The sequence below is a fragment of the Glandiceps talaboti genome, chromosome 19 (genome assembly GCF_964340395.1).
Source record: "Glandiceps talaboti chromosome 19, keGlaTala1.1, whole genome shotgun sequence".
Classification (NCBI taxonomy): domain Eukaryota; kingdom Metazoa; phylum Hemichordata; class Enteropneusta; family Spengelidae; genus Glandiceps; species Glandiceps talaboti.
Window position 1 is genome coordinate 17,246,203 of NC_135567.1, and position 26,603 is coordinate 17,272,805.

At 36.8% G+C, this 26,603-nt stretch overlaps 2 protein-coding genes across 5 annotated transcripts in view; one reads left to right on the forward strand and one right to left on the reverse strand.

The window, feature by feature from the left end:
- Positions 1–747: 747 nt before the first annotated feature.
- Positions 748–25,998, reverse strand: LOC144449885 (cytoplasmic aconitate hydratase-like). The gene is made up of 21 exons (XM_078140431.1): positions 25,972–25,998; positions 23,167–23,265; positions 21,784–21,952; positions 21,186–21,323; positions 14,437–14,595; positions 12,612–12,681; positions 12,014–12,197; positions 11,495–11,634; positions 10,772–10,943; positions 10,271–10,371; positions 8,881–9,157; positions 8,023–8,158; positions 7,597–7,681; positions 6,876–7,032; positions 5,771–5,895; positions 5,088–5,198; positions 4,558–4,700; positions 3,748–3,895; positions 2,816–2,938; positions 2,356–2,541; positions 748–1,956 (listed from the first exon to the last, which is right to left on the reverse strand). The coding sequence occupies exons 1-21, from the start codon at positions 25,982–25,984 to the stop codon at positions 1,840–1,842; spliced, it is 2,853 nt and encodes a 950-aa protein (XP_077996557.1). The 5' UTR covers positions 25,985–25,998; the 3' UTR covers positions 748–1,839.
- Positions 25,999–26,493: 495 nt separating this feature from the next.
- Positions 26,494–26,603, forward strand: part of LOC144450153 (solute carrier family 25 member 44-like) — a 3,784-nt gene continuing 3,674 nt past the window's right edge. For all 4 annotated transcript variants that reach the window (XM_078140723.1, XM_078140724.1, XM_078140725.1 and 1 more), the window contains exon 1: positions 26,494–26,603. This exon is cut by the window's right edge. The gene's annotated coding sequence lies outside the window, so the exon portion shown is untranslated.

The following is a 26,603-nucleotide window of genomic DNA, read 5'->3' on the forward strand; positions in this document are numbered from 1 at the left end:
AGCGATGTATCTCAACAGTGTCGTAAACTGGCTAATGAAGATTGATGGGATATGGGATCTTTTCAAATCACACATCGACCAACCCCTGTGAGAGGAGGCCGGTGAGGGCGAAACGTCACGACATATCTTACAGTCTACGTGTCACCATACAGACATCAAACCATTGATGACTGTGGTTAGTTGCAGTATGGTTTATTTCACCGAGATAAAATGTAGCAAGAAATTACAATCTTGCTATTGCAGTGTAGAATATCCAAATGCTTATTGGTTTCTGTGTGACTATCAAAAAGTGAGTGAACAGTAAGCTGAAATGGGCTGTACAGGTTTTCTGTAGACACACAGTCACACCTCGAGGCTACAATTAACTGTTGACGTCGAAGCAATGACGAATGACACCTGTTACGAATAGGGAAAGTAAACAACTGAATAGGATTCATAACACTTGGTACATGTTGGCACTAGAGAGACTTGTATTACATTTCAGAAATTGATATGAAGTTTTAAGGCCTATTTACATAATAGTTTACGTTCACAAACAAACTTCCAGTTTCCCTGACATTTTATGTACACATAAAGAGGCCATAAAACTGTTCTCTTCAAACCATGAAATGTAATACAAGTCTCTGCTATTTAAACTGTGCCAAGTTTATTAATACAATTCATTTGTTCCGTTCATCAATGCTTCGATGTCAGCAGTTGTAGAACAAAGTAGACAAAAACACACTTTATTATATACGAGAAGTCAGTCTTTTTAATTCTCTGTATCTTGTATTTGAGTCATCAACCTACCTTCATCAAAATAAAAAATACAGAAACACAGAATATTAAATTTTAAATCTCACCACAGAGTGCTGTATTGTGTACTATTCAAATAGTTGCTATGGTAACTTAAATTAGGTATCACTTTGCTGCCTTAAAGGCCCAATATTCAGTCCCAGGTGTTATCAAATCAGTGGTCTCACAAGGATTAGGTAAGATATTTTTTGTTTAGCAGGAATTTGTTGTACATTTCATTCACACAACTGCTTTTCCTTGTCCAAGATGTATTCTTAATCCCTCGCCCTGGAACACCATTCCCGGAAATAGACATATTTTCATACACTATGGATTCTGGAGAGTCATTTCATGATGTTACATCACCTAAAATTACTTGTGTGTGCAATGCGTAACCATGGAAACATCACCCATTCAATACATTATTTCTGCTGACTTCCATGATGCAATAGTACATAGCAAAGATACCCTATAAATGCGCAAGATCAAGTTGAGATATTTCTGTGAAATCACAATTGTAGGTGATATAAAATCATGAAATGACTGTCTAGAACCCATAATTTATGAAAATGTCTCTATTTCCTGGTGTTGTTTTTGAATGTCATGTTCTTGCATTCATACTACTTCATAGTAGATTAGACGGATTTTTTCCTTTGTTCAACAGTTGCAGTCAACTCAAATAGCGCCCTCTCTGTCCACATATCCTCTAACTTTTGTTTTCTGAAAATTATCAATTTTATTCCTGATTCTATTTTGGTACAACAAATATTCAGGTACTGGTGCCCTCTATTTTAAATCTACCAAATATTTTGTTTTAGAATTACTAAAATAATTCAATTAATGTGCCCCCCTTTATATGCTCATGCAAGTTTTTTTGACAAAATTAATAACTTTGATCCTTCAAATTAAATTCAAATAACAATTTGTACACTTGTTCTAACATACATGGCTGCAGTTGTACAACTTTCACAAATAGCGCCCCCTATGGCTAAGAGTTCATTTCTTTTGTTTTAAAATAGATTCCTGATTGGCAGTATATGATTTGATGGTAATGGTAGTACGTCTTTAATTTTCCAGCATACTACGAATCATGTAGTTGAGAATACCGCCGTGTCTGAAGTACTCAAGTTCTACATCTGTGTCAAATCGCACGATGGCCTTGAAACTACGATTGTTGTCAGTCTGCAACAAATCACAGAATGAAATGGTTACATATTGAGAGAGAGAAAGAGAGAGATAGAGAGACAGACAGACAGAGAGAGAGACAGACAGACAGACAGACAGAGAGAGAGAGACAGACAGACAGACAGACAGACAGACAGACAGACAGACAGACAGAGAGAGAGAGAGAGAGAGAGAGAGAGAGAGAGAGAGAGAGAGAGAGAGAGAGAGAGAGAGAGAGAGAGAGAGAGAGAGAGAGAGAGAGAGAGAGAGAGAGAGAGAGAGAGAGAGAGAGAGAGAGAGAGAGAGAGAGAGAGAGAGAGAGAGAGAGAGAGAGAGAGAGAGAGAGAGAGAGAGAGAGAGAGAGAGAGAGAGAGAGAGAGAGAGAGAGAGAGAGAAAGGTTTGTTCTCTATACTCACCTTGACATCAATAACTTGTTTGGTTTTAATATCTTCTGGTATTGCAATATTATACAATTCTTTACCAGTCAGTCCAAGACTATCAGCTGTTTCACCTTCCTGGAATTGCAGTGGTATAATCCCCATACCAACTAAGTTACTACGGTGAATACGTTCATAGGTTTCAGCTATTACTGCTTTGATGCCCTGGTGAAAAAAAATGAATTCACAAATGAATAGAAGTCTGTCAGTAACCCATACCTACTAAGTTACTATGGTAAACAAAATCTACTTTAAGTTAGTTACTACTGTAACCAGCATCTACTGTTACTATGGTAACCTACAACTACTATGTAGGCCCTTATGTCACTCCTATTTCCTTCTGACAAGACCCCTTATGTCACTCTTATTTCCTTCTGACAAGGCCCCTTATGTCACTCCTATTTCCTTGGCCAAACAAAGAAATACATAATTGTTGTACCTGTAAGAATGGTCCTTTAGCAGCCCAATCTCTAGATGACCCTGATCCGTAATCTTTTCCAGCAATTACTATTAATGGTATCTTTTCGTCACGGTAACGTTCACTAGCATCAAACACATCCATCTGGTGATCACAAACAAAAATACAATGAAATAAAATGTATTGAGTATATTTAGATATACATTGTATGACCATTTGAATGATTTTCAAAAGATTAAATTTTTTGATGTAGACAGGTTGATGATTCAATGAATGTGTATTAACCTGCATAAACAATTATGAACTGGTATAAACTGGTTTAAACCAGTGTGTAAACCAGTATGAGGTGGTTTAAACCAGTTTGAACCAATATGAAATTGTATGAAACAGTATACATTCATCAGTAAAGAACCAGTATGAGCAGGTATAAAATATGGTGAAACATATGAACCAGTATAAACCAGTATGAGCTGGTATAAACCAGTACGAATGCGAATAAAGCTGTCCATTAAACTTGTGTAGTAAACCTTGCGGATAAACCTTCTTTGGTTTTTTGTTCGGTATGTAGTAACTGGCTCATTGGGAATACTTTGACGTAGGAAACCATCATGAGCCAATATAAACCAGTGTAAACTGGTAAAAACCAGTGTACATTGGAATAAAGTTGTCCACTAAACTAAAGTAATAATACACCTTAAGGGGGCCATTCTTTGGTTTTGTTTAGTAAGTAGTAACTGGATTGTTGAGAATACTTCGATGTAGGAAAGCATCATGGGCCAATATAAACCAACTTGTAAATCGGTTTAAACCAGTGTAAACCAGTTTTGTTCAGTATGCAGTAACTGGATCGTTGAGAATACTTTGAGGTAGGAAACCACGATGAGCCGGTATAAACCAGTATAATCCGGTATAAACCAGTATAAACCCTAACTCATATAACATTTTCCACCTACCTTATCACCTGATGGTACATGTATTGTCTTAGGTGCAGCTTTACCAATGAATTTATTGAGTAATCTGATGTTAGCAAAGGTACCTCTAGCCATCACAGAATCGTGTCCACGACGACTACCATATGAGTTGAAATCACGAGGAGTTAAACTGTAAAAATAACCATGATCAAACTTACTAGTACGCATTTCAAGGCCTCTACTGATCTGATAAAATATAGACTATCGGTCGTGTGATTTCTGATTTATTTATTAACATACATGTACAGACAGTCAGATAAATATACAAGACAGACAAACAGATAGACACTGTTATGCACACACAATCTAGACAGGTAGGCACACAGACGGACAGGTTGACACACATAGTTGGACTGGGAGGCAGGTAAGCACACACAGACGGACAGGTTGACACACATAGTTGGACAGGGAGGCAGGTAGGCACACAAAGTCAGACAGGTTGGCACACATAGGTGGACTGGGAGGCAGGTAGGCACACACAGACAGACAGGTTGGCACACATAGTTGGACTGGGAGGCAGGTAGGCACACACAGACAGACAGGTTGACACACACAGACAGGGAGGAAGGTTGGCACACACAGACACGCTGGCACTCACATTTGGACAGGGAGGCAGAAGGACATGCTGACAAGGAGTCAGTCGGGCAGACAGACTTAAAGTAGGTACAGTCAGAGTCACATAGGCAGCAAGGAGACTGAGTCAGGTGGGTATATAATGGAACAGGAAGACAGTCAGACATACATATCATACCTAAGGCACTTGCAGAAAGGTGAAAAGTAAAAAATACCTACCCTCTAGCAGCGAGGAATCGTGCAGCAGGACTGGTACGTGATATGCTACCAGCTGGTGAAATATGGTCTGTAGTTACTGAGTCACCAAGGTACAGCAGTACACGGGCGTCACTCACACCACATACGGGTGAAACATCTTTAGTCTGTTGGTAGAAAATGAAATGAGTTAATATCTCACTAGCTATTACCTTCCCATAGTCTCAAAGAATGGTGAAGACGTTAACTGAGGTACCATATTATGGTATTAACTTATCAGGGTCTTGAAAACTTTCCTTGTATTTTTGTTACCTTATCAGGGTTTTGAAAAGACTATCAATATAACCCTATTAACCTATCTTGGTCTTGAAGAGTATAAATGTTACCCTATTAACCTACCAGGGTCTTGAAAACTAGTTATCTTATTAATTTAACAGGGTCTTGAAGACTAGCAATGTTATCTTATTACCTTACCAGGGTCTTGAAAACTAGCAATGTTATCTTATTAACTTATCAGGGTCTTGAACACTTTCTACATTTTCTGAACAACTTACCATTGTCTCAAAAAACGGTGGTGACTTAATGTAGGTAGACTTTTCATCCCATGGATAAAGTAGCGTATCTGGTGCATCTAGTTTATTCCAGCGTGGATTACCTTCTCCTTTCTATCAAAAAAAAAAAAGGAACAAATTTGAAAATACGAAATGGATGAGATGATGACAAGAATGTAACTACAACTGCCGACATCAGACCATTAACAAACAGAACCTGTTACAAACAGGGAAAGTAAACAAATGAATTGAATTAATAACACTTGGTTCAGCATATTGGAACAGTAGAGAATTGTATTACACACCATGGTTTGATAAGAACAGTTTTATGGCCCCTTTATGCACAGGGGCTTGAAATTGGCCATATTTGTTTACAAATAGTTTATTTTATTTATTATTTATGTTCTTCCTTTCTTTACAAAAATTTGTTTTTTGTTTGTTTCTTTTTTTTTTGCTCTTTAAAAATATCTTTTCCCTAAAAGGTGCCATGTAATAAAGTGATGATGCTGGTTTTTTTTTCTAAATCAATTTTAACTTTTGTTGGTGTTAATTAACCACCTTTACTATGACCAACTACCTTATTAATTATTCATGAGTTAGTTCTACAGAGCGCCCTCAACTGTTGACCTTTGACCCTTCACCATCCCTGCTCACCATTCCCTTTCTTTCATGGAAGACAAACTTACCTCTATTTTAGAATACACTTCTTTAAACATAGCTGGAATTACAAACTGTTTTTCAATTTCTTGAATCTCCTGCCTGGTTGGCCAAACATCCCGGAGGAAAACATCTTTACCATCAGGAGTTTGACCTGAATGGAAAATAGAAAGAAAATATTGTATGATTATTTTTATCATGATAAATTGCATGGGACTGTGTGTGTATATAGACTGGGGGCTGTTGGAATGGCTGTGCCATTTTCCCTATCTGCCTGTGCATCCTTAGGTAACTGTATCACTGATAATTCTAAGCACACCTGGCATGTGTTAATATGACAGTATCATGTGTGTGTAAGTGTGCACACGTGCGTGTGTCTGTCTTCGAAGTTTGAATGTCTTTGTGTATATGTGTGTCCATGTTTCAGAGCTAGACTATAAGTGTCTTCGTGTGTGTGTGTGTTTGTTTTTTCATGTCTCAGAGCTAATCTGCATGTATGTGTGTGTGTTCATGTGTGTTTGTGTCTCAGAGCTTGACTAAGTGTCATGTGTGTGTGTGTTTTTTCATGTCTCATAGCTAATCTGCATGTATGACTGTCTTAGAGTAAGTCACTGTATGTGTGTACATGTTCATGTCTGAGTGAATATCTTTGTGTACGTTCCTTCATTATGTGTATGTCTCTCATTACAAGAATGTGTACATTAACTGAGTCCAAAATACATTGACCATTCCATTCCAAATGGTCAATTTCATGGTCATTATATGCACACAAAAATGGAAATAGGCTATTTTTCTTCACCACTTTGTGCATAATATGGGTGATTTTTAAGGTCTGTGGCTGGAAATTCCAGCCAACCACAGAGACCTATGAACCATCTCTGGTTTGTGGCTTGAAATTCCAGCCAACCACAGAGACCTATGAACCAGCGATAGTTCGTGGCTGGAAATTCCAGCCAACATCAGACACTTATGAACCATCTCTGGCGAAAATGAGAACAAATTTGTCAAAAACCTAACTTTGAAGGTGGGTCATTATGCCTTGGAAAAGGTCAATTACATGTGTTCCCTTACATCCAAGTTAGTATGTCTCTGTGTAAGTAACGTGAAGTTTCGATAATGAATTCTTATACTTACCAAGAGGCTGCGTTTCAAAGTCAATCGAGACTGTGCCAGCTAAGGCGTACGCGATAACTAACAACGGCGATGCCAGATAGTTAGCCCGTGTCAGGGGATGAATACGCCCTTCAAAATTACGATTACCAGAGAGCACACCGCAGGCTACCAAGTCACCCTGAAAACGAAAAGACAAAAAATTGTATCAGTATTTTCAACCACAAGTAGAAGTCAAAAGGTGTATGACAGTTGACACATTTATTATTATATTCATTGGTAAAGTTTCTTTGGATGTTCAACTTATTTTAGTAGATATGTAAATTAGAACCTGATTTAATGGAATATGAATTTAACAAGTCTTCATAGAAGACACAGTCCCCCACCCCCCTCAAATACTTTACTTTAATGTGACTGAATGGCGACAAAGTTTAAAACAAAAAAATACTACAAAGTGTATGATAATGCAGGAGATTGCTGAATTTCGATAACTGAACCTGAAGATCAGAGTCAAGGCCAAAGGTCAATGTCTCAAAAGAAAAGTTTAAACCTTGCAATATGGGGGTAGACACTTGAATGTAGTCTTTGTGTATTAATGTTTTTTGAGTTATGTGGTAAATCATGACTGTTCACTACATTTATGGCCATCATTCAGTGAAAAGTGGTATGAGCAGATGGATGGATGGAGCCCAATGTAGAAGCCTCCTGGGTGGGGGGGGGGGGATAACCATGGACAAGTACTAACCTTTTCAATTGCTTCAGATACAGGCTCTGGTAGTGGACCACTGTTACCAATACATGTCATACAACCATACCCAACTATATCAAATCTAGTGTATACAAAAAAAGCAGAGTTAAATATCAGTACTAAACAATATACTTCATTATGTGTTCATGTATGTATGTATGTATGTATGTATGTATGTATGTATGTATGTATGTATGTATGTATGTATGTATGTATGTATGTATGTATGTGTGTGTGTGTGTGTGTGTGTGTGTGTGTGTGTGTGTGTGTGCGTGTGTGTATGTATGTATGTATGTATGTATGTATGTATGTGTTTGTGTACATATTTACATATGTACATGTACGTATATATGTACATATGTGTATTTGTTTGTACATCTGTCTACCTACATAGTCCCATACACAGTACAAGTGAGTACTCACCCTAGTTTCTGTAGATATTCAGTGACACCACTCTCCTGTAAATAGTAGGTGACAACACCACTACCAGGTGACAAACTTGTCTTGACATAGGTTGGCACTGTTAGACCAGCTTCTACTGCTTTCTTTGCTAGTAAACCTACACATAGATAAAATACAATACAACATATCACTTAGGACGACGGACAGTAGATAGTGTATGCTGTCAATACCTATATACAGCTGAATCATTCATGATCTTACACATTTGAAAGGCATTTATGTACATATATATACATGTGTACACACACACACACACACACACACACACACACACACACACACACAACACACTTGTACAAACACACACACATATAATATATATATATACAACATACATAAATAATACACTAATGCAGACAGTGACATACAGACACAGAAACAGAAAATCAGCCAGCCAGAGTCAGCCAAACAGCCAGCAGGCCATCCAGCAACACACAGACATCCAGCCAGACAGAAACAGACAGCTAGCCAGCCAGCCAGCCAGCCAGGCAGACACAGATATATCGAGCCAGCTAAAGACAGCCATCCCGACAGACAGCCAAGCAGCCTCAGATAGCTAGCCGGACACAGACAGCCAGACAGACAGACAGACAGACAGCTAGCCAGACAGACAGACAGACAGACAGAGACAACCAGACAACCAGCCAGTCAGCCAGCCACACGAGGCAGACAGACAGACAGACAGACATACAGAAGCCAGTCAGCCAAACAGACAGCCATCCAGCCAGTCAACTAGACGAAATACAGACAGCAAGATGACAGACAGACAGACAGACAGACAGACAGACAGACAGACAAACAGACAGAATATGAACTAACCTGCTCCCAGCATAACAGAAGGATTACTAGTATTAGTACAGCTAGTAATAGCAGCAATAACGACTGAACCATGTGACATGACATATTCCTGGCCTTCAAATACAAATGGTATTTTATCAGACTGCTTAGCTGGGTCAATGTGAAATCCTTTAAATCCAACTTTGCTGTCAAGACATTGCTGGAAATCATTCTTCATATCAGTCACTGGTACTTTGTCATGTGGACGTTTTGGTCCACTAACACATGTTACAACAGTGCTCAGATCAAGTTCAACAACCTACAACACAAACAGACTTCATATCAGTCACTGGTACTTTGTCATGTGGACGTTTTGGTCCACTAACACATGTTACAACAGTGCTCAGATCAAGTTCAACAACCTACAACACAAACAGACTTCATATCAGTCACTGGTACTTTGTCATGTGGACGTTTTGGTCCACTAACACATGTTACAACAGTGCTCAGATCAAGTTCAACAACCTACAACACAAACAGACTTCATATCAGTCACTGGTACTTTGTCATGTGGACGTTTTGGTCCACTAACACATGTTACAACAGTGCTCAGATCAAGTTCAACAACCTACAACACAAACAGACTTCATATCAGTCACTGGTACTTTGTCATGTGGACGTTTTGGTCCACTAACACATGTTACAACAGTGCTCAGATCAAGTTCAACAACCTACAACACAAACAGACTTCATATCAGTGACTGGTACTTTGTCATGTGGACGTTTTGGTCCACTAACACATGTTACAACAGTGCACAGATCAAGTTCAACAACCTACAACACAAACAGACTTCAGATCAGTCACCAGTACTTTGTCATATAGACGTTTTGGTCCACTCACACAGGTTACCGTACTACAGTGCTCAGATTAAGTTATAAAACCTAGTCAACAGACACGTATGTCAGATACTGGCAGAGATACATTGTCATGTAGACATTTTGGTACACACACTCAGGTTACTAGAGTGCTCAGATAAAGTTGTGAAAGCTAGTCAACAGACTGTATGTCAGATATCGGTACTTTGTCAGTGGATGGTTTGGACCACTAACTAACACAGGTTACCAGAGTGCTTAGATTAAGTTGTACCACCTAGTCAACAGATTGTATGTCAGATATCGGTACTTTGTCAGTGGATTGTTTGGTCCACACACTCAGGTTACTAGAGTGCTCACATTAAGTTCTAAAAGCTAGTCAACAGACTGTATGTCAGATATCGGTACTTTGTCAGTGGATGGTTTGGACTACTAACACAGGTTACTAGAGTGCTTAGATTAAGTCCTACAACCTTCCTCAAGACTTGGCTTTTAACAGTATGCACACCACTCTATAGTTGGACTGATCTTAGTTCCATATTGAAAACAAAAGACTTACCTCAGAAAAGTTAGGGTCTTGTTCACTATTGCTAAAATCTCTAAACATCTTGTTAGCCTTGAGGTATGCTTCAATGTATTTGATCTTGGCATCATCACGACCTGTTGACAGATTGAAAAGTATGATTTATTGGATTGATAATAGGTGCAACTGTAGTACTGTAATCTTAATAGCACTGTATTCAGGGCAAGAGACACATATCCCCCCCCCTTACCGCTGGTGCCATCTCCCTCAACTGTATGACATACTTCCAGTCACCCAGTCACAGTCCATTTCAAGCACCCCACTGTCACTGTCTCACCCATCTGTTCCAAGAACCCCACTGTCTCATCTGTCAGTTTCAAGCACCCCACTGTCACTGTCTCACCCATTTGTTTCAAGCACCCCACTGTTTCACCCATCTGGTCTCACCAGTCTGTTTCAAGCACCCCACTGTCTCACCCGTCTGTTTAAAGCACCCCACTGTCTCACCCGTCTGTTTCAAGCACCCCACTGTCTCACCTGTCCGTTTCAAGTACCCCATTGTCGTTTCATCAGCTGGGAAGAATCCCACAGTAGCACCATATTCAGGGCACATATTGGCAATAGTAGCCCTATCAGCAATGGAGAGAGCACACACTCCAGGTCCAAAGAATTCAACAAATTTACCAACAACACCAATCTGACGGAGATGCTGTAATGAAAGAATAGTGGAAAGCTTCAGTGACAATTATAGATACTAACACAAGCTGGTGAGGTGTACTAGTGCTAGTCTGGTGTTAGCACACAGCTAGCCAGTGTTGATGCAGGGCTGGCCTACAGGTATTAACCCTTCCATTTGCTAAGTAAACACATGCTGGTGAGGTGTTAGTGCTAGTCTGGTGTTAGCACACAGCTAGCCAGTGTTAATGCAGGGCTGGCCTACAGGTATTAACCCTTCCATTTGCTATTAAAGTAAACATATGCTGGTGAGGTGTTTGTGCTAGTCTGGTGTTAGCACACAGCTATAATGAGTAGTATGCATGCACGTGCTATATACTAAGAGAAGTTTTTGTGGTGGTTTTACCCAAGGATGCATTGCGGCGCAGTGACTACGCATGCATGTTCCATATAAATGTATTATGCGCATTCTCCCCGCAGAGGGTGCTATCTACAATATCATTGTGAGGTACTAGGCAGTCGGTTGTGGTCACAAATTAATCTATCCTGTGCGCACTTATGATCTTTGTATTAAATATTACTTACCTTTGTAATAGTCAGTACAACATCAGTTGATGTCACCAGATCACTAGGTTGTCCAGTAAGTTTATAGCCGACAACTTTAGGTAAAACCATACTAATCGCCTGACCTAACATTACCGCTTCAGCCTCAATACCACCAACACCTATATACAAACAAAATAGAAGAATCAGAAATATATACACTTTAGAACCCAAACCTGGCCTGTAGAAGTAAGACTGATGTGAGGAAAAATGCAAACCCACGCTACTGAATGGTGTATTATGGGAAATATATCACCATATTGAATGGTGCATTATGGGAAATGCATCACGATAGTGATGGGTGCATTATGGGAAATATATCACCATATTGAATGGTGCATTGTGGGAAATACATTACGATATTGAATGGTGCATTATGGGAAATACATCACCATATTCAATGGTGCATTACGGGGAAATATATCCCCATATTGAATGGTGCATTGTGGGAATGCATCACCATATTGAATTGTGCATTATGGGAAATGTGGTAACACTCACCCCATCCTACAATACCAAGTCCATTTATCATGGTAGTGTGTGAATCTGTTCCTACTAAACTGTCGGGGTACAGCACACCATCCTGGTTGAACACAACACGTCCTAGGTATTCTAAATTGACTTGGTGAACTATACCAGATCCTGGGGGAACTATCAACATATTCTTGAATGCTTTAGCACCCCACTGAAAATAAAAATACAGACAATGTGTTCAAGTTTAAATTTGGAATTCTTTCTTTCTCTCTTTGATCAAACGGAAAGTTCAATTGGAGAATTGCTAATATAAAGAAATGCATAAAGAACTTGTGAACTTATTTTTTGTGTGTACTGAACTTGTTTTTTTTTATATGCTAATATATGTATATATAAACTACATGTAAACAACAGTACAGATGGACAACTGTAGAGTTTTACAATGCTGTTTGCAAACTAATATGACTATCTGACAAGTGTGTACACAGTGCCTGCTTGTCGGCAGAGTGTGGTGTTGTTTATATTTGTAATCACTGAATGATCCACTTAAGTAGGCAGAGCCCCAAGCGGTGAGTGTCTGGGTGACCGAGACTAGTGGATAACTTGATAAGAAACACTAGCATACCTTTAAGAACCGAAACCTTTCCTGGTTTCTCTGGAATTCCAATTCTTGATTCTTTTCTAAGGCATCAGAACTGTGAGGAAATAATTTCACATAAAAGTCAGGAATTATGCAACAAATAATTTCATACAAAGTTATAAAATGTCCAAGAAATAATTTCACATAAAGTTATAAAATGTCCAAGAAATAATTTCACATAAAGTTATAAAATGTCCAAGAAATAATTTCACATAAAGTTATAAAATGTCCAAGAAATAATTTCACATAAAGTTATAAAATGTCCAAGAAATAATTTCACATAAAAGAGCATGAAATATTTACAAACTTAGAAAAATTCACGCTCTCTCACAGGGAGTTATCATAATACATACAGGTACAGTTCTTCAGAGCGTTCTGTTCAAAAAGAGCATGAGCACAGAGCACAGACAACGATGTTATCGTTATTTGTTTGGTGGTTCTCTTTCTTTCAATTTCATACGTTGAGTTTATATATTGTAAGACGGATTCTGATTGGCCACTCATAAGTATGAGATTTGGTACGAGAAAACCTATGGTGTTGTGTCAGATGTATGTAACGAGCGCTCACAAAAGAATAAACAACAGTAAAACGTATGTCAAAAAGAAATCGCAAAGTGTACAATCGGCTACCTACCATGCCTGGCATTTTGCTGTAATGGTCGCATAGTGAAACCTAAACTTAGATTGATTTACTATTTCCCCAGAGTGATTTTAAAGTGGCCATATGGATGAGGATTGGGTATTTATTTTGGATTTTTAATTTACAAACAATTTATTCTTGCTTCCTACTTGAAAAATAAATGTGAAACAACATAGACCAAGTCTGTATTTTTAACAAAATACATTGCAAAAAGCTAAACAATATGTAAAAAGTATGTTATTACGTACAATAATAAACATTTGTGCATGTTTATTACTCTTTTGCAATTTCTTGAGTTACAAAATGGGACTTGATTTTTCAAGTAGGAAGCCACGATGAAATTGTTTTATAAATTAAAAATCCCAAATTACTACCCAATCCTCATCCATATGGCCATTATGTTAGACATGTTTTCATCGTACAACTCAACTTCCAAGTTGATTCTAATCACGTGGTGATCTTATTTTTGTCATCTCAGTGAAAAGAATTAAAAATCCCAAATAAGAATTTGTGCCAAATAACAAACAAAACACCATGCAAATAAAACACTACAAAACCAACACAAAGACTGTGTTTTTCTTAATGGTGACATGTTGATTTAATGAATCTGAATGTATTATGGTAGGGTTGGTGGACAATGGCCATACTTATCACCAAATGTAGTTAAGGAGAAAAGCTGAAAAGCATTTTCAAAATGGTGAATTATCGATTTAAGCAATCTGAATATACTGCTGTATGGTGGACGTTGGCCATCATTATCACCAAATGTAGTCAAGAGGGAGAAAAGCTGGCTGGGGCAAGTACTCAAACCTTGAACACTTCAAACATGTGACAGATACACAGCCAATCACGCTACCCAGGCTAACGTCCACATACTCTACAATGCTTTCCTGTAACTATTTGCAGTAGATGCTATTCAACGTACGTTTTAAGGAGAACACAAGGAAACTTACATTCACCCTTAGGAAAAACACTTTCACTTCAAGAGCACAAAAATTTTACTGAAAAATCCCCCCCCCCCCCCCCCCCCCCCCCGACATGGCGAATAAAAGCTTGCTATTATAGACCCTCAGTTGATATCAATTTTACAACACGTAATTCTACCTAGCTGATGTGGTCAGAAGGAGTTGAGGAAAACAAACAAACAAACTAAGTATAAGATGAACTAACCAATCAGTTGGAAGTTGGTGAAAGGGACAAATCTGGTCTAAAAGTGGTAACCCTGAGTGTAAACACGCAGAACATTTACGAGCATCTTTCTTCGATGCGGCTTTGCCACGTATACCACCACCACCTGGGTTAGGGGCGTTTGGCAATATCCTATATGGCCTAAAACGAGAGACGAAAAACATTACTTTACAAGTTACATAAGGGAGCGTGAAATTTCCTGAGGAGAGACGAAAAAACGTGTTTTACACGTTACATAATACTGTAACATAAACGAAGTTTGAAAGTTTCCTATCGGGTACGGTGTATAAGGAGAAACGAGAAACATGACTTATCAAGTTACATATACTGTAACAGAAACAAAGTTTGAAAGTTTCTTATAGGGTATGGTGTATAACGAGAGACGAGAAACGTGATTTACAAGTTTCAATAAAGTTTGATATTGTATTGGGCAAATAAGGAAAGATTCCAAACACGATTTACATTTACATACAGAGGGAGTTTGAAACTTTCATATTGGGTAGGGTGTATGAGGAAGAGAGACGAGAAACATGACTTCAAGTTTTGACAGTTTTATATTGATTGGTGTTGGGCATATAAGGAGAGATGAGAAATGTGGCTTTCAAATTTGATATCATATTGGATATATAAGGAGAGATGAAAAAGATGTTTAACAAGGTTCATGTATACAAATAAAAGTTACACAATATCGTATGTGGAGAGATGAAAAATGGAACTAACAAGTTACATATATGAGAGTTTGACATCTTACAGGGCTTGTAAAGATAAGTGAAAAATGTCACTCGGAAAGATAAACACACAATATAGAATTACAATAAGCATTTTAACATTATCCAATGAGGTCTATAGTGCCAGCCAAAACATAACTTGGATGAAAATTATATATTCATAATGGGAGATTTGGAATTATAAAGGTAAAATGATGGAAATATACGGATATGAGATGTCTTCGGTTTTGATTATTATCATAAAAGACTGATAACGAAACATGAATTGTATTTGAGTAGCTTAGGTATATCGCTGTGATGCAACAAAATCTGTATAGTAGCATTTGCTAGCTTATAGTATTGCTAGATAGTGTGAAGCCCTTTATAAGGTTCATTCTGATTGGTTAGATAAAGTGAAGCCCTTTATAAGGTTCATTCTGATTGGTTAGATAATGTGAAGTCCTTTATAAGGTCCATTCTGATTGGTTAGATAATGTGAAGCCCTTTATAAGGTCTATTCTGATTGGTTAGAAAGCAAAGGCAACAAGACTAGTACATCTGTTGGCTGTATTGTTAATGAACGATAAACAGTTTGCCCACTTAGCCAATTTGACACGTCACTAACACACACAATTTCTAATGACACCAAAATTTGATGTTCCCCTATCTCTTACTATGTGGTGACTCACAAGAAATGCCAGTTTTTATCATTTTAGCCCAGAACAACAAAATTTTGCTATCAATAGAGGGCACACTGGTGGTAAAGTATATATGCATGTTTTCCAATCAGTGGCAACCTTGTAATAGCTTCACACTGCCCCCATCCAATCAGTGGCAACCTTGTAATAGCTTCACACTGCCCCCATCCAATCAGTGGCAACCTTTTAATAGCTTCACATTGCCCCTATCCAATCAGTGGCAACATTGTAATAGCTTCACACTGCCTTATCCAATCAGTGGCAACCTTTTAATAGCTTCACATTGCCCTAGTATTGCTCAGTAGTATAAACTGAAATGCAATGACATACACAGCACTGCAGAAACAGCCATTAATCTACATGTATGCACTTGTACATATTGGAAATATACACTGCATACATGGACACTGTTAGAAAAACCATACATGCCTGGTAGATATAATTATACAGCAAAACTGTTTAGTGTGTGTGTAACTACGTCAATGTCTATATGTATGCACAAACAACTATATGCTAATATAAAGAAATGCATAAAGAACTTATGAACTTATTTTTTGGTGAACTGAACTTGGTTTTTTTATATATAAACTACATGTAAACAACAGTACAGATGGACAACTGTAAAGTGTTTACAATGATGCTGTTTGCAAACTACAATGACTATCTGACATGTCGACAATGCATATAAATAACTATGGTATATGCAACTAAACTTTATGAAAACAACAAGCAAACAACTGTACAGATGGACAACTGTGAGTTGTTTACATTGACATTGTTTCCAAAACATTACGTGGCTTCATCATTCCCATTTTTATGTCCTAAATCAATGCTAATTCAGCAAATGTTTAGTTATGCAATGCTTGATAGTCCGAACACTGCAAAGCCACTTCAGGCAATTTATCTACTTCCACCCTAACAAATACTACTGTAATTTCATCTATAATTAGTAAATAAATATACACACAAAATGCATTTGTTAAAATTGTGCAAGAGACTAGTTACAGTGGCCAAACAAAATGTATGGATGAGGATTGGATAGTTATTTTGGATTTTTAATTTTTAAAACAATTTTACCATGGCATCCTACTTGGAAAATCAATGTGAAGCAACGTATGCCAAGTCTTTGTTTGTAACTCAATACATTGCAAAATGCTAAAAAAACGAGTAAAAAAGTTTTTCATTGTACATACATGTACTACTACAACAACAACAACAACAACAACAAATATTTTACGCATATATCAGTCTTTTACAATGTATGGAGTCACAAACCCAGACTTAGCATATGTTGTTTCACGTTGAATTTTCAAGTAGGAAGCCATGATAACATTGTTTTATAAATTAAAAATCCAAAATAAATATCAAATCCTCCTCATCCATATAGCCACTTTAAGAAAGAAGGGAAGGAAAGTTTACATTACTTTGCACACTTTTGTTAGCATGTAATATTTGCAAAACAAGAGTTCGAATAAAAATTAAAAGGGTAATAGGATTATACATTTAAAGATAATGCAAACTATTATTTATGGATATGGAATTATTTTTCATATTTTGGGATACCGAAATAATTATGTCCTGGTGACTCCATAGGTGATATTTTATGCACATCAATTCTTTCAATTACAATGAAACTCTGTATTAAGATTTATCTTACATTTATAAATATATGAAAATTAAAGCAGGGGGTGGGGGTAGGGGGAGGAGGGTACGGGTAAGGATAGCATGTGATGTAATATCATTATTATGTAATGTATATGAACAGCTGTAGTTTTATAATTTGATATGTAAAGTGAAATAATCATTTTTTTTTTCATTTATTTGTTTAATTTCCGGGGTATAAAGTTTTCTCATTGAAGAAAAAAAATTAAATCGGATTTATTTTTTAATTCTTTAGGTATTAAATCTTGATCACAATATTTTTAGTTATATCTAGAACTTCAGTTGTGTTTTTCTGTCCCAGGTATCAAATTCTGACCATATTTGTCCCATTCGACCTTCTACCTTTGACTCGATCTATAAATGTACTTATCTATTACTGTACAATGTTTGTACAGATCAGATTTTTTTGCTGAACAGTGGACAAGTTGTACCACACCAGCCAGAGTCCATGATACTCCATTTCAACACATTTGGTTCTTTTGAATTTGATGGAGTGTTTGGACATCAAGCTTGTGTTACACTAATCTAGGTTACCCAGACTCCTCTGACTTCTGCCACACCTTGAGTCTGGAAAATGCTCAGTATTATTCAAACATAAGATGGAAACTGTCAATGGACTTGACAGTTTCTCACTGGACAAAAAAATATTCTTAAATTTTCATTTTCATCAACTCTGTCTATATTTGACAGAAATCATGCTATACATGTTTAAATATCATTTTTGTTTGAAAATCTCTCGGTGCAGCCATCTTGTAACTATAGCAACCTTTGCTAGGAGTTGCTATAGTTACTAGAGGTCATGTTGTGGGTCAATCTTTCGGTGCAGCCATCTCGTACCATTCACTTATGAAGCATTCTCCTAGATACTCTGGAGCCATAGAAGTCAGAGGAGTTTAGTTACTTTGAATTCCTTACCACTGACATAACACAATCACCAAATCTGAACACTTTAACGAACAAACCAAAGACCCAAACATTCAGTGGATTGACCTTTTTAGGCACCACTGAACAGAACCATGATTTTGGAGTCTAGTGTGACATAAATTTTGATCACTAGCATCATTACCTTAACAATATTTTACTTTACATTTGTGCTTTTGTCCACTCTAGATGTTGCTTCAATTCCTTTTTGCACTTTCTTGTGCTCATGCTTTGTTTCAGCACATTGTCAACAAGTTAACCAACAGATTTGGCACATGCCGATGAAAACTGGGTAAGTTGGATAGGTTGCATACAGTGAAATACTAGGCGTGGAAGGGGAACAACTAGTCTAGCTGCTAGACCTTGCCTTCTTCTGGAAGGTGCATTCAAGCTTGCGGGGGAACGTCACCGTCACAGTGAGTAGAATAGCCCATGGGGTCTAGCAGCAAGCCTAAGGAACGGCAAGTAGCCAGTAGTACATTGATAGTACAGGCAAAGAAATCTCAATTAAATTTTTGTTAATTTATATTAGTATTAAAGGGTAGCAATTAGTTATACATTGGATTGTTAGATGCAGTTTACAAATAGACAGATGAAAATATTAATAAAAATATCAAAATTGTTCCAGTAAAGCAAAATACAAAAGGTGCTTGTGTTAAGGCAGTACTAACTAGTCTAGTGTTATCTACATTGAATCTTTTAGATCTTAGAGACCACATGGTTTAGAGATCACGTTGGTATCCAGACTAGAGCATTACATGGAAAAATGGAAGAGTAAATTCTCACACCAGCTTTAAAACTGGTAAACCCATACTTCAGTGCGCCCGCTAAGCCAACCTGAGACAATTTCTAGTGATGCACCAACATTTAGTGTTCCCCTATCTCTTACTATGGGGTCAGTGTGCCCTCTAAGCCAATTTGACATGCCACTTATACACATAAATTCTAGTGAGGCACCAAAATTTGGTGTTCCACTATCTCTTACTATGTGGTGAGTGTGCCCTCTAAGCCAATTTGACGCGCCACTGACGCACACAATTTCTAGTGACACACCAAAATTTACTGTTCTCCTATCTCTTACTATATGGTGACTTATAAGAAATACCAGTTTTTCTCATTTTGACTCACAACAACAAAATTTGACTATCATTAGAGGGCACACTGCCAATACAATTAGAATTGGAGATAGTTTTATGTATATTTCAGAAATAGTTTTATGCATATTTCAGAGATAGTTTTTGACCACTTTCATAATGGGATTATTTTTACACAATAGAAGTCATTTATAAAATTCAAGTTCCAACATGTTTTTGTTCATCTTTTCCATTCTGCCAACAGAAAGACATCATTGTGTTTTTTGTTGTGTGACAATTACAACACTGGTTAATCACCCACCCCACCCTATATCACCACAATGAAAGTTACTAGGTATACTATTGCTATTAGTTCAGTGTCAGTTGCTATATGTATGGCCACCAGCACTCAAATCAATTTGTGTGATTTAAAAAAAAAATGTACAGTAAATACAACCCTTTTCCATTGAGCAAGTCAAAGCTATTAAATGAACTATCAAGATCACATAGCCTGATCACAAGGTTTCATGTTAAGATAGACACCATAAAAATAACATACATACATCACTTACACTGCGCTGACCATGGATTTTGTTTGAACTACAACAGATTACACCATGTGTAGTAGTGTACATGCTGTTACTGTTTATACCAGTAACTAAATACAAAGCCCGCACATTGTAAGTGAGGTTGGTGTGTTATTTTCATGGTGTCTACCTCAACATGAAACCTTGTGATCAGGCTCACTAATCTTGATAGTTTAGTCAATAGCGCTGACTCACTCTACGGAAAAGGGCTGTAAGAGAAGGTATGAAGGTAAAGCAAGCCATATTCCCGATATGAACTTCTTTTAATATACATTTTTGTTTAAAAATCAAACAAATTGATTCGAGTGCCTATGTGTATGGTGATGGTTGTTTGGTACGTTCATCTTCTTGAATTCTTAATTTTTGGACACTCATGCCGGCATACAGCATGACACCCAAGTTATGCAGTTGCTCTTGACATTGTCATGGTTACCAAATATACGGTATGGTTGCCAAGGACATTGTCATGGTTGACAGGTGCAGTCATATTTGCTTGCTATGAACATCGTCATGGTTGCCAAGCAAATTGTCAAGGTTGCCAAGTACTTTTATGTTACCAAATACATGGTATGGTGGCTAAGTATTGTCATGGTTGCCAACTACAGTCATGGTTGCCAGGTACTTGGTATGGTTGCTAAGTACATGTACTTGGTATGGTTGCTACATACATTGTCATGGTTGCCAGGTACTTATTATGGTTGCTAAGATTGTCACGGTTGCTACATACATTGTCATGGTTGCCAGGTACAACATTAGCTGGGTTGTAGCTAATTTGTGGAGTATGTTGAAGGCCTCAAAACATGACAAAAAGTAGACAGAAACGCACTCTTTACTTCCAAGTCAACAGAGTATTATAGAAGCAGCTGATAAAACAGTAACTGATTGAGAACGTAGGCAGTTGTTTTTTCGCTATTTAACAGTAGATGGTAAAATGTTGAAATATCAAGAAAGTATGTGTTTGTTTTTCACCATCTACAAGTTCTTATCTACCTTCTCGATTAGGAAAACAGAATAATTCGAATTGGAAAGATTATTTGTTAAGTTTGTGAAAATCAACGACACAGTTTTGGCAAACTGACATACCTCCTAGAAACATCGACCTGGACAGAATGATCTATTACTAGATCGGCAGGGACCACAGGGTTGATTTTCTGAGGGTCACCTCCTAATCTTTTTACTGCATCACGCATGGCAGCAAAGTCAACCACTGCTGGAACACCCCTGTAATAAAATAGAACGTTCTAGGTGATAAATAGTAAACTACACTTGTATACCAACATAAAGTTCTGCAGGATGACTCTAGCTGTTTTTTTGTTTTGTCTGTCTATCTGTCTGTCTGAGTTTTAAATGTCTGTTTGTACATAAGTACGTACATATGTATGTATTTAAATGGATACTTACGTAAAGTCCTGCAGGATGACTGTTTTTTTTTTTGTCTGTCTGTCTGTCTGTCTGTCTGTCTGTCTGTCTGTCTGTCTGTATGTATGTATGTATGTATGTATGTATGTATGTATGTATGTATGTATGTATGTATGTATGTATGTATGTATGTATGTATGTATGTATGTATGTATGTATGTATGTATGTATGTAAGTACATACGTACGTAAGTACATACGTATGTACATAAGTTTACATACTTACATACACATGTATATATGTATTTAAATGGAATACTTACGTAAAATCCTGCAGGATAACTCTAGCTGGTTTAAATGGAATTTCTACATCTTTTTCCTGATTATCTTTCCAGTTTATAATATTTTCTACGTCCTGTTCTTTAACATGAAAGTTGTCACAGTTTCTGACGGCAGACTCCAGCAGGACACGGATGGAATATGGTAGGTGATCTGTCAAGATGAAAGTCACAATTATAGCTAAAATGATGACGGCTTGGTGTTTCAAAACGTATGGCTTGGTGTTTCAAAACTCATGGGACATTACATATTTGACACAAAGATAGACATATTTCAACTCAAGATTGACAGATAAAATGATGACGGCTTGGTGTTTCACTCATGGGACATTACATATTTGACACAAAGATAGACATATTTCAACTCAAGACTGATGACAATAACATAGACACAACAAACACAGCAGGCTACTTTTTACCAAATCACATTGAACACCGATAAGCATTGCAGATGAGAGTCAAAATCATTACACTCTGTGCTTTTCATTTCCTCTCAAATGTTTCATCACTAAGTTTAACCAGCCTTTCAAGTTATCTTGTCTCAAGCTGTGCTACCAACTAGCAATGAGGTTTATCTCTGATTACAGTGTAATCTTTCACCCCCTGATATTTAATTGTGAACAAATTGTTGAAATGACCAAGTCTGGCTAGTCTACTAGCCAGTAGCCAATAGGGAACTTGCGATCCAGACTGAGCATGCTCAGATGAAAAGGACTATGGGATTATCTGTGGTTATCGTAATACCTAATCTGGAGCTACTGATAAAATTAACCTCCCACAAAGATCAGGGTGACTATGAATTGATCATACCTGGTTATTAACAATGTAACAATATTGTTTACAATGCTAATTGATTAGTATTTATTATCACATTTCCCATGATGCAACATTCAACATGGCGGGTTTGCAAGTTCCCAATTCCTGCATTATCTAATGTAAATAGGGAACTTACAAACCCGCCATGTTGAATGTTGCATCATGGGAAATGTAATAATAAATACTAATCAATTAGTATTGTACACAGTGTTGATACATTGTTTGTAACCACAAATAATCAATTCATAGTTACACTGACCATTGTGTGAGGTTAATTTTATCAGTAGCTCCAGATTAGGCATTACAATAATCACAGATAATCCCATAGTCCTTTGCATCTGAGCATGCTCAGTCTGGATTGCAAGTTCCCTATTCTAATTTTCTTGTCTTTTGCCTAACGTCTGGTACTTTTTACTTGGAAAATCTAGTGCGTGATCTCGCGGGCAATGGGTATTTTTTATAGGGGCGATCTTGTCTATAAATGCGCAAATCTCGCAATCGTGTGTCCTGGCAAAAACGCTGTCATAGCAACTGACACCACATATAACTTACCATATCTATCATCATTGAGCTTGCCTAGGTTGTAGTAGTTGAATTCACTGTCATCTACTTTCAAGGTGTCATACACACGGGAATGTAACGGATTTTCACCTGTAAAAAAACACACAGAAAAATTGAAATTAATACTTTTACGGTATCTGGACTGATGACAGTGGACTGGTGTTGGTACTAGTACTAATACACCTCTGACGCTGCTGACGAAACTTTGAAAATTTGGGCTTTGCTTCAAAGAAATTTTTGATTCTGTGAGTAGAAGTTTTCTTAACTATGAACCCATAGTCGATGAACATTCATTCTCACAAATAAGTAGTCTTATTCAAAATCTGTACCATCAGTTTTGTATTGTGGGAACAAAACAATACCATACCATGGTCTTCTATTGAGCAAAATAATTGTTTTTAATGTTTTCCGATAACCTGACTTGTAGTTTAAGCTGCTGACCCTAAACATTTTTTAAATATTCAAAACAAAAAGAAAACAAATTCTTTGTCTTCTTGACCTTCAGGTACGCAAGTCTGTTTTCTTTCCCCAGTAATACCTGGCCATATTTCATCAAACTGTCAACACCTGGCCATATTTCATCAAACTGTCAATGCCTGGCCATATTTTATCAAACTATCACAAAAGGGGTATTCTGACCAACATTTCGTTAGGTTTTGGGTCAAAGCAATAGTTTTCACAAATAAAAACAATTTAAAAAACCTTGCCACAGTGGCCAAGCTATCAGAAACAAACAATTTGTTTTGCCTCCTACAAATACATTATTATTATCAAAAACACAATATGCATTAGTTGACATCACACTGGACTGACACTCACTCCTTTGCATAGCTGAAGAATTTGTGAGCTTGCCGAAATATTACAAATGCAAATTATTTCAGAATTACTGTAAAAATCAAAAACATTCTTGAAAAGTGAAGAAAGTGTGTGGTATGTCGTCTACTGGCCGTTATCGATATCCCAAGCTTATCGTGACCTAGCCTGACCCCTGGATGACCCCTGGATGACCCCAGGATGACCTAATCTCTGCATAAACTGATAAACACCTCCCAAGGCAAATCACAAATGTCAACTTTACATATAACAATCTGATAAAAATCTGACAAGTAAGAAGTAGACTCTGACCCCATGTGCAATAAGTAGACTGACCTCATGTAGAATGACTAAATTTCAAGCTGTGATTTCTAAATTTACAGAATGACTGAAACTAACATAGAAACATGATAGTTTTATAAAAAAAAATATTTCAATATCATTATTACCTCAATTATGAAGCTAGTTCAAGTTGTAATCTTTACATAGATTTTAGGTGCATACCAAGTCTGGCTCTGACCCATGTGGAATGACTAAATTTCAAGCTGTGATTTCTAAATTTACAGAATGACTGAAATTGACATAGAAACATGACAGTTTAAAAAAAAAAATTATTTCGATATTATTATTATCTCAATTATGAAGCTAGTTCAAGTCGTAATCGTTACATAGATTTTAGGTGCATACCAAGTCTGGCTCTGACCCATGTGGAATGACTATATTTCAAGCTGTGATTTCTAAATTTACAGAATGACTAAAATTACACAGAAATATTATAGTTTTGTGAAAATGTCACTTTCTGATTACAATATCTTCCTTTGTCAATTAGTAAGCTAGTTCAAGTCATAATTTTTTACACAGATTTTAGGTGCATTAAGAAGTCTTAACCCCATATGTAATGACTTTTCAAGGTGTGATTTCTGAATTTACAGATTGACTGAAATTAACACCGAGACATAATAGTTTCGTCAATTTTTTATTTTTAATGTTTTTATTAGTATTACATAAGTTATAAAATTATTTCAACTAATAATTTTTAGCGCAGAATTTTTTATTTTTACATAGATTTTAGGTGTATAACTACTCTGACCCCATGTGTAATGAGTACATTTCAAGGTGTGATTTCTAAATTTACAGAATGACTGAAATTATACAGAAATATGATAGTTTTGTCAATTTTGGATTTTAATATTGTTACTGTCTCAGTTATAACGTTAGTCCAAAGTAGTAGTTTTCAAATGAAAATTCATCTGTGTTTGTAAACCACAGTTCAAATTTCAATGTTACTTTTGTTCCAAACACAACTTTAAATTTTACCAGAAATTTTCGACTAAACACTTCAGTTTTTGTCAACAGATTGACCCACAATTCAGTACACCTGACCTTCTGGACATGTGGGTAGTAATTTTGATTTGTCAGACACTGAACACATTACAATTTACAGATATTATGATTTAATGCATTTTTAATTTTCACCAGATAAAGATTTCTTTTCATTTGCTACATTGTTAGATGGGTAAAAGTATGCTAAATATTTTGTATTGAGTCCGAACTCCAATTATTTGCGGTCTATATTTAGTTACTGACCCCCATTGTACTGGTTCAGTATTCCCAGCTAGTGCAAGGCGCAAGTTGACCTTTGACCTGACATTATTCAGTCCACTTTCACCGCACAGCAAAGAATCACTGCGTAATGGTGACATCTCAACAAACTACTTACAAAAAATACAAAGTAACACGAAAACTAGACGGATTTGTACGAAATTACACATACATTCGTGTGAATGATCCATTTGAATGGGTAATGTTGTCAATGTTTCGTGTCGCATCGACCTTTTTTTTTTCATTTTTTCGGACGAAATCAATAAAATAACAAGCAAATATTCATCAGACGACAACCTGTAGCTTTAAAATATCCATTAATTCTATAAAGTATTCAAAATCACCAAGTTCAATTAACAAAATAATGATTTTACAACCAACCTGAGGCAGCCATGATAATCTTCTCGTCTCACACGTATTGAAATGTGTGCAATATGTAAAACCACCTGTGATTGGACATAAAATGGCAACCTAATTTCAATAAGGGTTAGCAATCAACGATAATTCGTAGAATTAGATGGCGTGCAAATTTGTTTCATGGAAGCACATACAATTGATTGCTTCAAGTTTTAATTATCGAATGCAGTTGCTTTGAAATCAAACTTGTATATATATTTTTTATCTTATTTACATTTCTAGTATTCCCGATTTAGAAATGGACCAATAGAATGCCATTTCTCATATGGGCGCGTCAAAAGCGAAATGAGGTCAAAGTGCCATGGGCTTGTGATTTAATATCTCGGCAGAATGTCAACGATTTTGATCCAATATTTACAGTTTTCTAATGTTCTACAGTAATTGACAGCGTGATGTGAAATATTTTTTTGTTTGTAATCTAGATTATGAAAAATAGTATGACCTCATTTTAAAAAGGTCACTTGCTCATGCGCACATTAACTTAGGGAATGGAGGTGGAACATTCGATAGAGAGGAATGATTTGTAGGACAGATTTATAGCAGTTTTGCGGCATCAGTAAACTTTATGTCAGCGGAGTCGTAATTTGGCAAATGGT

What these genes read in the sequence shown, in the direction of transcription:
- LOC144449885 (XM_078140431.1), bottom strand. An exon ending in CACCAACTTCCAACTGATTG is followed by an intron (nt 12,682 to 14,436) that starts GTTAGTTCATCT and finishes ATTTCCTCACAG; the next exon opens with TTCTGATGCCTTAGAAAAGA. An exon ending in AACAAGTTATTGATGTCAAG is followed by an intron (nt 1,957 to 2,355) that starts GTGAGTATAGAG and finishes GATTTGTTGCAG; the next exon opens with ACTGACAACAATCGTAGTTT.